The sequence below is a fragment of the Erithacus rubecula genome (genome assembly GCF_903797595.1).
Source record: "Erithacus rubecula genome assembly, chromosome: 6".
In the NCBI taxonomy this organism is placed as follows: Eukaryota; Metazoa; Chordata; class Aves; order Passeriformes; family Muscicapidae; genus Erithacus; species Erithacus rubecula.
Genome location: NC_136688.1, coordinates 28,925,092 through 28,936,651, shown reverse-complemented (window position 1 = coordinate 28,936,651; position 11,560 = coordinate 28,925,092). Strand labels below are relative to the sequence as shown.

General features: G+C 42.3%; 2 protein-coding genes across 2 annotated transcripts in view; one reads left to right on the top strand and one right to left on the bottom strand.

Moving 5' to 3' along the window:
- The first annotated feature begins 2,457 nt into the window (after positions 1-2,457).
- Positions 2,458-7,947, top strand: PIGH (phosphatidylinositol glycan anchor biosynthesis class H). Its single transcript, XM_079309698.1, has 4 exons — positions 2,458-2,684; positions 4,454-4,663; positions 5,294-5,377; positions 6,911-7,947. Exons 1-4 carry the CDS (start codon positions 2,505-2,507, stop codon positions 6,995-6,997), a joined length of 561 nt encoding a protein of 186 aa, XP_079165824.1. The 5' UTR covers positions 2,458-2,504; the 3' UTR covers positions 6,998-7,947.
- A 708-nt stretch (positions 7,948-8,655) lies between these two features.
- The window catches only part of PLEKHH1 (pleckstrin homology, MyTH4 and FERM domain containing H1), a gene marked incomplete at its 5' end in the record, with an annotated part of 50,649 nt that continues 47,744 nt past the window's right edge, over positions 8,656-11,560 (bottom strand). The window contains 1 exon segment of the mRNA XM_079309633.1: positions 8,656-11,319. Coding sequence (XP_079165759.1) covers positions 11,143-11,319 — 177 coding nt within the window. The 3' untranslated portion in view covers positions 8,656-11,142.

The window sequence follows — 11,560 nt, the reverse complement described above, 5'->3', positions numbered from 1 at the left end:
GATTAACAAATGATTTAAAAACAAATCAAAGTCCCCACCTTTCCCCGCTGTGACAAGGCAACAGGACTCCCACTGTCACATGTGCAGTCTTTATGTACAAGAAAAAAATGTACTTGAAAGAAAGGCTGACAGGTCATGAGATGACAGGGTACGAACATAGTTGAACAGGAACTTGCCAGTGACACACACACAAAAATCCAAGCATGCTTTTGCTTTTTCCTCTTAAGATTTCCAAGTTCTCCTCCTGTCTCTGCATCTCAGTACTCCACGTCTTGTTAGTGTGAATTATGGTTACCATTTCTCCAGGAGCTCATGTTTCTTTTCTGTCCTGTTACTGACCTCGCTGTTCACAGTGCCTTTACCTCTTCTGCCCCCTATTCTGATATTTCTTTCCACTTCTCCCTGTCCCCACGTCTGAAGCTGTCATACCAGTTGTCATAACTCCTGCTTTTTTATTTCAGTCCTTCTCATCTGCTATTTCAGACCTTTCTTCTCTCTTTTAAAAGCCTGATTTCAATTTATTGGGTTTTTTCACTTTCATTTCATCAATCAACTTCTTTCATCCTCTTTTGAACTTCAGTACTTTCTTCTCCATTTCTGCAGTTCATTGTCTTGATTTACCAAAATAAGAGTATTGGTCTAATACTGATACTCAACTGTGACAGACAAAAGACTCTCTAACAGTTTAAAGTCAGAAAGTGTATGTTTATTCAGTGCTGGGCAGCAGTGTGAGGTAATCCTCTAACACAAACTGCAAAATCACAGGTGATCACAAAGTCTATTTATTAGCAGAGGAATCAAATAAATACATATTCATAATAACACCCCCTCCTATCCCCCTTTTCCTATGAAATTAGCTTGAATAGCTATTAAGCATGTGTGATTCACTTCTTAAATTAAGTCTGGGGGCGTTTTTGTGGGGAGGGTCTTAAAAGGAGGAAGTAAGGCGAGTCTTCCTCACCGTAAACTCTTGACCTTTTCTGCCACTGACAATATAAATGATTTCTGGGAATAGTCCAATTTTTCAAAGAATGGGTTTCTGGTTGCATTGTCTATGTTTCTTTGGGTCCACTTACTAGTTTCGTCTTTTCCCATTGTAAGTGCAGCTGAGCAAACATAAAATGACAATCAATTATTTAAGTTTCAGATAACTACTCCCTTCTAACTTTTAATTATTTTCAGCAAGGTAACTAAAATCTTAATTTTATAAGATTAGTGTTTCAGTCTGCTGTTACTTTTTTCCCCTCCAGGCCAGCTCACCTTTCCTTTTCAGAGCTCCAGTCCATCCCTCCACCTGGTCTCTTGTATCATAGTGAGATCCTGGACAAACTGCACAAGACTTCCCACACATGGCAGCCAACAAACACTCCTCCAGGCAAAGGAAATACCTCAGCAGTGATTCTCTGATGCCCCTTGGTTTTTCATGTCCCTTAAGGCTCTTTTGCTGCCCCTGTGAACACAAGTTAATAGGGTTTTTTTAGTATATATAGTATCCACCCAAGAGCTCTGAAGATACCATGAATGAATTGCTCACAGACAGATGGCACCTGCAATTCAAGCTAACACTCACTCAAAAACTGTGGGAGAAGGGAAAAAATAGAAAGGCCAAAGGAATCAGGATGGCAGTTTGGAAGTCAGGGGCTGTAGGGCTGTAGTTTTATATTACTGCCCCGTAAGTCACATGAAGTAATAACTGAAATGGATTAAAGGGAACACAATACAAAGACTCACTAGATCTCTGTGTGCAAAGCCAAGTATCCAATTTATCATGTACTTAGATGGCAAGGGATCAGAAAACTATACTTTAAACCTTGGGGGGGGAAAAATCAAATTACGTAGTCGCAGATGGTAAAGACCGAGGGGAGAAAGAGAACCTTCTGGAGAAGAGAAGGGTGCATGGAGAACTCATAGAAACCTTCCAGTATCTGAAGGGGGCTTTCTGGGAAGCCAGAGGGACTTTTCATCAGGAATTGTAGCGATAGGACAAGGACTAATGGAAAGAGGAGAAATTTGGGTTAGATATTATAATTTTTTTCCTTTGAGGGCGGTGAGACTCTGGACCGGGTTGCTCAGGGAGGCTGTGGATGACAATCCTGACAGTATTGAAAGCAAGGTTGGGTAAGGCCTTGAGCAACCTGGTCTGGTGTGAGGTGTCCCTTTCAAGGGTGGTGTAGAAGCATATGATCTTTAAGGCTCATTCCAACCCCTTAACATTCCACGATTCCGTGAAACCCCCTGTCTCTTCATCACGGCAAGAGACGCGCAGCACCACTACACCCTGTGCCCTTTAAAACTCATACTCCATAAACAGAGGAAGCAATCAATGGATTATCAACGCGCAGACCGCAGGAGCTGCCGGCGCCATCGGGATGAAGGAAAGCCGCCCGCGAGGCGCAGCAAGCGGGACAGCCCGGCGGGCGGCCCGGGGCAGCGAGCGGCGGCGGCAGAGCCGGCCCTCGGCCCAGGCCCCTCCCGCCGCTCCGGCCGGGCCCCGCCTGCCCGCCATGGCGGAGGAGCGGCGGTTCCGCTCCGCCTCGGGGGTGCCGATCGCGCTGCGGCGCCGCCAGCACAGCGCGTCCTGCCGGGAGCTGGCGGTGCGCGGCCCCCGCCTGCAGCTGCGCTCGCTCAGCGCCGCCACCTCGGCCGTCTGGCTGGCGGCCTACGGGCTCTTCGCCATCAGCGAGGTACCGGCCCCGCCGCCCGGGCCCTGCGCGGCTGCGCCCTCAGCCCGAGTCCCGCGGGATGGGGGCCCAGCGTGTCCCGGAGCTGCCTTGGCTGGCGGCCCCGGGCCGAGGAGGGCGGCCGGAGCCCCCCGGAAGGCGCTCAGAGCCGCTCCGGGGAATCCCCGCTCCCGAAAGCCGAGCTGATGGGTGTGTGCTGGCAGAGGGCGAGAGGAGTGCCGGCCTGGGGGCCGCGGGCTGCCAGCCGCTTTGCCACCCATGGCTTCTCGGGTGCCTCCCTTGGTTTGTAGCCTCTTGACAGATAGGGTAGATGCATGTCTGGGTGCTGAGTGATGCCTGGCACATGCTTGTGGATCCAGCTGACACGTGCTCACTTGGAGAGATGGATTTGAGAATCTGGAATTGAGGAATTGAAGAAGGTGAATGATTGTTAATTCCCAAAAGGAATTTTTCTGAGTGGCTCAGAGAGTGCTGCACCATGAGTGTTATCACTTTTCACAGCTGAGGCAGACAGAAAGATGCTTGCAGTACAGATTTCAAAAGCTGCTGATTTCTAAACTAGTGCTTTTGGATTTATCAAAAACTGAAGCCAGACCAGTTATGTCCAACCTGTAGCTTAACCAAAGAAGCTGGTCATTGTGACTCATGCTTTGACTGTCACACGTCAGTTTTTTTCAGTAGTCTTTCCTAAGAAATGAAGATAGAGATTGCGTTATGAGTTGTCAGGAGTCAGACAGGAAAAGATGGTTCATGTTTGAGTTTCATTTTTTATGAAAGCTTACACCGCAGTCAGTGGTTACCACCCCCTATCCTCCTGCTTGCCTTTACACATGCTCTTGCAGCCTGCATGCACGTGACTGCAATCCTTCCTTTTGCCAGGAAATCAGGTCTGAAAGTGTCTCTTTTTGTGGATTTCAGTGACAGTTCATGACACTTTTTTGATAGCAAACTTTTGGAGAAGTCCTGTGTACTTTCTGAAGCCATGGCTTCTTTAGCTCACATGGTGGTACAGGCCCAGTTTGAGCTGTAGGGCTGTGCAGTTCTGGTTCTTTAGGAAGTGTCAATTATAACTCTCATTCATGGGTAGGTGGTCTGGAGTTCTCTTAAACATGTCCCAGAAACAGGCTGTAGGTTGTGGACCATTAGGATTTATTGCCAGGTCTTCAAGTGACTTACTGGTGACTATAGTGTCATCAGTTATACATTAAAATGTATCATCAATCCCAAGATTGCAGCATTCAAAAGACATTGATCCTTAGACAAAGTACAGGATAAAGCAAATTTTCTTTGGATTGGTATTTATGGCAAGAAGAGGGTGAGGTTTGAACAAATACAGATGGCAGTTCAGAATAAGAAAACCACCAGGGCAGTGTTTATGCTGAAGGAGGGTTTCTCCACTCTGAGAATCCACCCTTAGTTCTTGTAAACATTTCACAACACTTCTTTGTCAGTGACATCATTTTTATAGAAGTGGTATGATTCACTCTCATTGATATAACTGGCTTGTTTGGGTTGAGATTGAATTTGGAAGGGAACAGAATTTTCTTGCTGTTTTTATTTTCAGCTCCCAGTTGTTTTAGTGTGTACTGCAAAAACTGATTTAAACCTCATTACATATACATCAGCCAGCCAGGTGAAAATAAAGGACTCTACTTAAGTAAAAATTCTTTGCACCTGTAGCTTGAATATACAATTTACTGTGCAACTGTACTTTCTCTAAAACTGTGTGACAGTAAGACCAGAGCTCTGCCTTTTCTTGGCTCGTGTTACAGAACAGCATGGTGCTCTCTGCTGCCATCTTCATCACGCTGGTTGGCCTGATCATATACCTGCACTTTGTGAAGATTGACCAGGAATCCCTGTTGGTGATCGGCTCACTCGGCATCCAGGTGACTTCATCCTATGCCTCAGGGAAAGAGAGCACAACCTTCATTGAGATGGGTCAGGTGAAGGATGTGGTTATCAATGAAGCCATCCATATGGTAATCTTAGAAACTCTTGTCTTCTTGTGTCTGGGCACACTCACATCCACTGCATTTTCATGAGCATGATTTACCAGAGCAATTAAACACAGCACCATCCATGTCAGCTTTACTGACATCAGGAGCTTTATTTCAGATTTTTCTCCTTGTTCTGTCATCTCTCTCATTTAAAGGAGAACTCAAACCAAACAAATAACCTCGAAAAGCCAAATCCATCCCTTGGATAATGCCACTGGCATTGAGCTAGTGGGTTTAATCCTTTATGGTATGTTGTTCTTACAAATCCTGATGCCCAGCTCCAGAGTAGTAAAAATGGAGATGAGAAGCTAAGACAACACAAACTATGGTTTTTCCTATTGCCATGGTTTTCTGCAAAGCTTCTGCAGAAAAGCAGACTTTACCCTTCCAGCACATGTATGTTCTTTTCAGATTAAAAACTTAATAGAAAAAAACAGGTAAATTATTTCTGTATCAAGTGAAAGCTATTGATAAAAATTTGTAGACTTGACTGTGACCTGGCAGGATTTGCTTTCAGCCTAGTGAGTTGAAACAGATCCTATTTCTGTGCTAACTCCAGGCAGTTTGGTAGCATTTTTATACTCCAGTGATTTTTGTCTGTTTGTCTTGTAGCAAAAAGTCATCTACTATCTGTGTATCCTTCTCCGGGACCCTGAAGATCCTCAGGGAGTATCTGAAGTTGTGCCACTCTTTCAGGTGAGTTTGACTGAATGGTGGAGAAATACAGATTGTGGTCACTGTGTGTGCACAAGTTGTCTAAACATATTTTAATTCCACTACAGGTAGTCTTGACAGTTGCCTTTCCCTGGCTGGGCTGTCAGGGTGGGTGGCTTTTGAAGTCTCACAGAGCTAGGGATGGGTTTTTTCATTTGCTCTCCATTCAAACAACAGGGAGTTGTGTCAATCTGAACCCAGCCAGGAGTTTGCATGAACTAAAAGTCTTTGGCTCACCTAGGGTGCTGTGGACTTGTAGAGCTTTCTGTGCAGTCCTGTGGTCAGGGTTATCCCCATAACTCTGGCACTGTGCTGCAGTTGATTTTTCTCTCAGCTCTGTGTACCAAAATTCATAAAACCTCTTGGTATTGGGATGAGTTCCCCTGCCTGACCTGCTGACAAAGGTCACAGTACAAGCCATGACCAATTTGCTTAATGTATAATAACTTGTTTGTGTTGCTGTTACCTCGTCTCCCCTCTCTCTTCTCTTGCTAACATCTTCTGATCATAATCCCATTTTTTTTTGAATGGATTTGCTTTGTGTGTGTTCATGCCTAACACAACAATGCTCTTATCCTTGAGGGGTGGTAAGCAGTACAGATATACCTCACTTCTTAGACTGCTGAGCTGAGCTGCACAGCCCTCTCTGTCCTTAATTCACCTGCTGCTGGTGACTGTTTTGTAATCTGTGTACAGTTTGTGACTGGATACAGTCAGTTTTCAGCTAAATACTTAGGAATATTAATAGTCTATTCCATTGATACTTGTTGCTAACTCAGTCCCACAATTGTAAGGATCTTTAGTAGCAGTAATATAAAATAGACATTTCTCATATAGACAAGGGGAAAAGTAATTTTGCTGTTGTTGAAATGTTGAAATCAACAACTACTAAATTCCAGATAGCTGCATTCAAGTGTTAGGTATGCTCCGTTCCAGGTTCAAAGGGTCTGTGTGGCATCTGTATTTTTTCTCTATTTCTTTTTTTTTTTTTTGACCATTCAATTCTGAACAGTTTTATTTTCATGGAAATAGCTTAGTACCAGTAGAGTTAATGCCAGCAGCAAAGGTGGTACAGAACTCCTCCATTTTGAAATTCAGTACCTGTCTGTAATTATTTTAATATGCAAGTTAGTATGTTAGTTTTGAAAGAGCGATCATTAGTAACTTTATTGTGTTTCCTTGTGTTTCTCTAAGTTATGTCAGCCTTCAAAAATACAATTTCTTGTGTCACTCAGCCCAGGAACTCTACTGCACTGAATTGACCTTTTGTTCTCTTAAGCAACTCTTGCAAGGAGGCATTTGATGGACTTTACACAGTAGTGCTGTTTTGGGAGCTCAAAAGTTATAGGATCATAGGGACTATGGGACCGTGAAACTTTCACTTCCTTTCTGGTTTTAATCTGGTCCAGGTTAGAATTGATGAAAAGTCATTGTACTTTGACCACTGTTTGCTGTTTGGGAAAAATTAATTGGTGTTTCAGTTCAGAGCCTGATTCTCTGTTGTTTGATTTCTAGAGCTCCAAGCCACGACTGGACTGCTTGATAGAAGTGTACAAAAGTTGTCAAGAGATCCTGGAACAGAGGAAGACAGCTCCACAATAAAGTGAAATAAAATAGCTGAAAAAAAGGCAGCAAACTTTCAGCAGAAGTTAGAGGGACACATGGAAAAGCAAGCAGAACTGCCCCATGAGCAGAACTTTTAGGCTCATACAGAAAAGGATTTTTCTTGCCTCTCCAGGAAAGAATTATGGGGAAATAGGGCAAAGGGAGACAAGAAAATGCATCAATTTTTTACTCTTTAATGCATCTGAAAATTATGCTAATATTATAAAATAACTTTGGCTTGACTTCCATAAGTATGCATTCTTTGTTTTTTATTTAACCCTTTGTTTGAAAACTCTAAATACCAAAGCTGATGTGTGGGCTCAGATAGTAACTTCCTGATCAGAGGAGAATTTCAGGACAAAACCAGAAAATGAAACTGTTGCATTCAGTATTATGTTTAATGAAATAAACATAAGAGATCTGAAGACTGACTTCTTCAGCAATCTGCTTGAAAGAGTCCCATGGGATGGGGCCCTAGAGGGAAGAGGGATCCAAGAAAGCTGAGTGATAGTCAAGGATTATTTCTTTTGAGATCAAGAACAGTCCATCCAAATGAGCAGGAGCTCAAATGCCTGCATGTATGAGCAAGCTGCTCCTGGCAGTGCTTGAACACAAAATGGAAGTGGACAGAAGGTGGTTAGGGACAGGTGATTTGGGAAGAATATAGCAGCACTGTTTGAGATGTAGATAGAAAAGCTAAAGCCCAGCTGGAGATGAATCAGTTGAAGGATGTCCAAGGCAACAAGAATGGTTTCAGTAATGCTTAACTATCAAAAGGAACACAGGGAAAATGTGAACCCATTGCTGAATGGGGCAGGGCATCTGTTGACACAGGACACAGAAAAGATGTGGTATTTAAAGAGCCACATCAGTTACTCTGAGAATATGAGGCTTGTGTTGTTGAAAATGATGGTAATGACAATGTGAATAAAGTTCTATTGATCTGTGCTCTTGGTAGTAATTTAAAGTTGGGAAATTCTTCTTTGTTGATAAGCTAAAAGTTACTGTAACACTTAATTGGTATTTTTCTCTCTATATTCCACAACTCCTTAGTAATATAAATGAGGTGACTGAAGTATCAAAAAAAGAGCTAAACCCACAAGAGCCTGCATTTATGCTTATTTTGCCTACAATGCTGTACCCTGCTTGTCCACATAATCTGTAAATGAAGACTTAGCACCATACCATCATACAATAAGGTAGAGATATGGGGATTTGTGGTTTTGTTTTTTGGTTTTTTTTTTCCCCACAGTGCCACAAAGTTTGAAAGACACAGGAGTATTGTGGTTGTCCAAGTGACAGGCAGCAGCTTGGGGATATGCCACTGCCTTTTGTGTCAGAAAACAGTCTCAGCAGAGTGGAGAGGCATGGGCTCAGGAGTGTGCTGGGAATGCTTACTATGCTGTAAAAATCCCATTAAATTCTCAGAATGTGCACTGAAGAAATTACCAAGAAGCTGTGTCACAGCATGAAGTCTGAAAGATTGTTTCATCAATCTTTTGAAAGAGTGAACATTCATGTAGTCCTCCACTTAAGCTGAGAGAAGATCAGCAGAGAGAAACAAGGAATCAGTCTAGGGCAGGTTTGTACCAGCCATGGTTTGTGCCTGGATACCAAACACAATCTATGTTCATTTTTGTTTGTATCACGAAGATTTTTAAAATAGTTTATTTCATTCTGAGAATAATACACATTTAATTAATAGTTATTAATTCACAATCCACATTTTATTAAGAACAAACAGAAATCTCACAGTATCTTCCAGACAGCCTTTTACTTACACACAGCAGTTAGGAAAACAAAGGCTTTTGTCATCTCATTCTATGCTGCATTAACAGTCATTGCCAAAAGCATTGATTAAAATTAAAAATTATTTTCTCTACCAAAGAATCATACAAAGTAGGTATCTACACAGGGTGGGGTGTTTGAAGACAGGTAAGCTATAAATAGGAGGGGTATGTGCATCCATAAGAGTGGGGTGGTCCCTGAAACACTCAAGTATTGGTGAATATTTTTAAGAAATAAGGAAGAAAGAGAGTTTTGTGTATCATGCTTCTCAATTTAAAGTGCATTTGTGACAGAAAACAAGGAGTTTCAGAAGAGCTCCTGTTTATTTAACATCTCTGCTTCCTGGTTGCCCTGGTACAAGTCTCCTCAAGTCTCTGAGGACATGAGTATTAGCACTGTGAGGAAACACAGCCTGTGAACTGGAGACTTCTGTACCTGATGATGACTCAGCCTATTCTGAGGCAGCTTTGTTACTGGTGGGATACCAGAAGCAAAGTGTCAAACAGACCTTCAGATACAGGAGAAATCGTTAAGACACAGGTGATAGAGTGAGGAGGAGTTAACACTTGGTATATTCAAACTGACAGAGCTGTACTAAGACAACTGTGAGAGAGAGGGGAAATACAAACTACTATCAGAATATTTAGAGACTGGAAAGTATCCAAGAGAAAACAAACTACCTTAAAGTTATTTTCGGCTCAGAAAGCTTCTACCCTTTTCTGTACCTTCAAGGGATGGTATTTAATAATAAGTGAATACATTACAGTATGTGCAAATCAGGTCACAGTTCATACAATCTTTTCCTGTCTTAGGTCTGCCATACTGTTTCTGTAACTCACCATGGGATGGTCTGGGGTTTTTTTTGTTTGTTTTATATTACAAAGGTGCTGATGAGGGATTGCTTACAACAATTTTATCTGCCTCCTGCTCTTTCTTTCTCTTTTAGTTTGTGGCTTTGCACCCATCATAGGCATGAAAAAACCCTTCATGATGTACCAGCTCTCCCATGTGCATTAGCTGGATGGTCAAGGTTGGTGGCAGGTACTAGGGAGCAAAAACACTGGTGTGGTTGATTGTTTAGTTGTAAATAGCTGTTTGCTAGTGGTGACTTGTTTCTAGCAGTTGGATTCACACTTCTAATTTGGGAAAGCTGCCCATGAATGAGTAATTATTATGAAGTTGGACAATGTACTTTTCAAAGTGCATTCTTCCTTAGCTTTTTTAGAATGCTTATCAAAATAGCTAAACTTAAACTAAGTAGATTTAGATTTTTTATGAAGAATTGCTGTTTTTCTTTTATTTGTTTAAAATTCAATAATCTCATAATGAAATCCCTTTGAAACAGATAAAAAAAAAAAAATCAAACCTACCAACATTCTCTAGGAAAGTCAGAAGAACATGAGTACACAGTTGCTGACTACCTCCTCCTTGCTTATGGTACATGAAGGAAGCAGGAGTTTGAAAGAAGCAGCTTCTGTCAAGTTAGAATGGCAGAGCTTGTCTGGGAAGGTCTGTCCTAGTTGCTGAAAGACAGAAAAAGTACAAAATTTGCTTGTCATGTCTTTCTTTGTCTAAGATAATGTGCAGTTCCAAACACATCTACAACAGTGGTTATCAGAAAGTCTTTGAAAGTGCTTGTCTGACAGTGGAGCACCTGACACACTGAGCCTGCCCTGCAGCAATCTCATGATGATCTATTGCACAGAACAGCGTCAGTTTCTGAAATGCATCGGTCCTGTAGGTGCCAGGGCATCCTCTGACACTCACACCCAGTTGTTCTGAGTACTCAACATGCAAAGACCCTAGGCTTCCACCTTTATTTAAAGTTTAAAATACTCTGAAGTACTGCTGAACCCTAATTCTGTACACACTATGCGAGGTCTGAAATCACCCTTGATTTGCACCAGAATTATTCTTGTGAGTTTAATTCCTCTTCCTTCTCAGCTATGTCTTTCTTTCATGTCTGAGTAAGGACACAAGTTTCTGTCTGTTGAAAGCTGAAAATAGGAGGGATCAAAGAAAATGTATGTACTTGTAAAGCAAGGCAGTACAGTAGGGGATGGAAGAATGAGTGCAGATGTAATGACTGGAGCACTGTGAAGGCAAATAACCTGAGGATTGTATTTTGGATGGAATGTGTCATGGAAAGGAATCTCCTGCACAGTCCCACAAATCAAGGTGGGGTTTTTTTTGTTCTTTTGTTTAGTTCAGTTTTTTTTTTTTATTTTTAAGAGAAAGTATGCTGCCTTGCCTCCACCTCTGAGGACCTTTGTCTATTATTATGGAAAAAGAATCAGAGCCTGCATTAATCTGTGGTGTATAACCAACAAAATCAGCTCATGTGGAACAAGCCCTTAGAGCAGGGTGGGCCCCTTTGTGCTTCGGGGTATGGAAGGAAGAAAGCAGCGATTTTCAGTCTCCCAGGGCTTCTTGGCAGGTGTTTTGCTTGGTGAGGGCTGTGTGGAAGACAGCAGTGAAGGATTCCAACGATAGTTAATGTAGCTGGCAATCAGAAGTGTTGCTTCAACAATCTGGGGAAAAGAGAAAATGATTAACTGTAGGTCAACTAGAGGTAAGAATGCCCTTTGATTTTTAGAATCTATTGACCTCACAGCTTTTGTAAATGACTTTCTCCCATGGAATGTTCAGTTTTAAAATGAAGCTCTGTCTTTTAGAGTTGGGTAGAATAAGTCTCTTGTTGAAAGGTTCCAGCTTACAAAGGATTTGTGGAATACATATAGCTAGTGCAGCAGCCACAAGTACCAGTCCCCA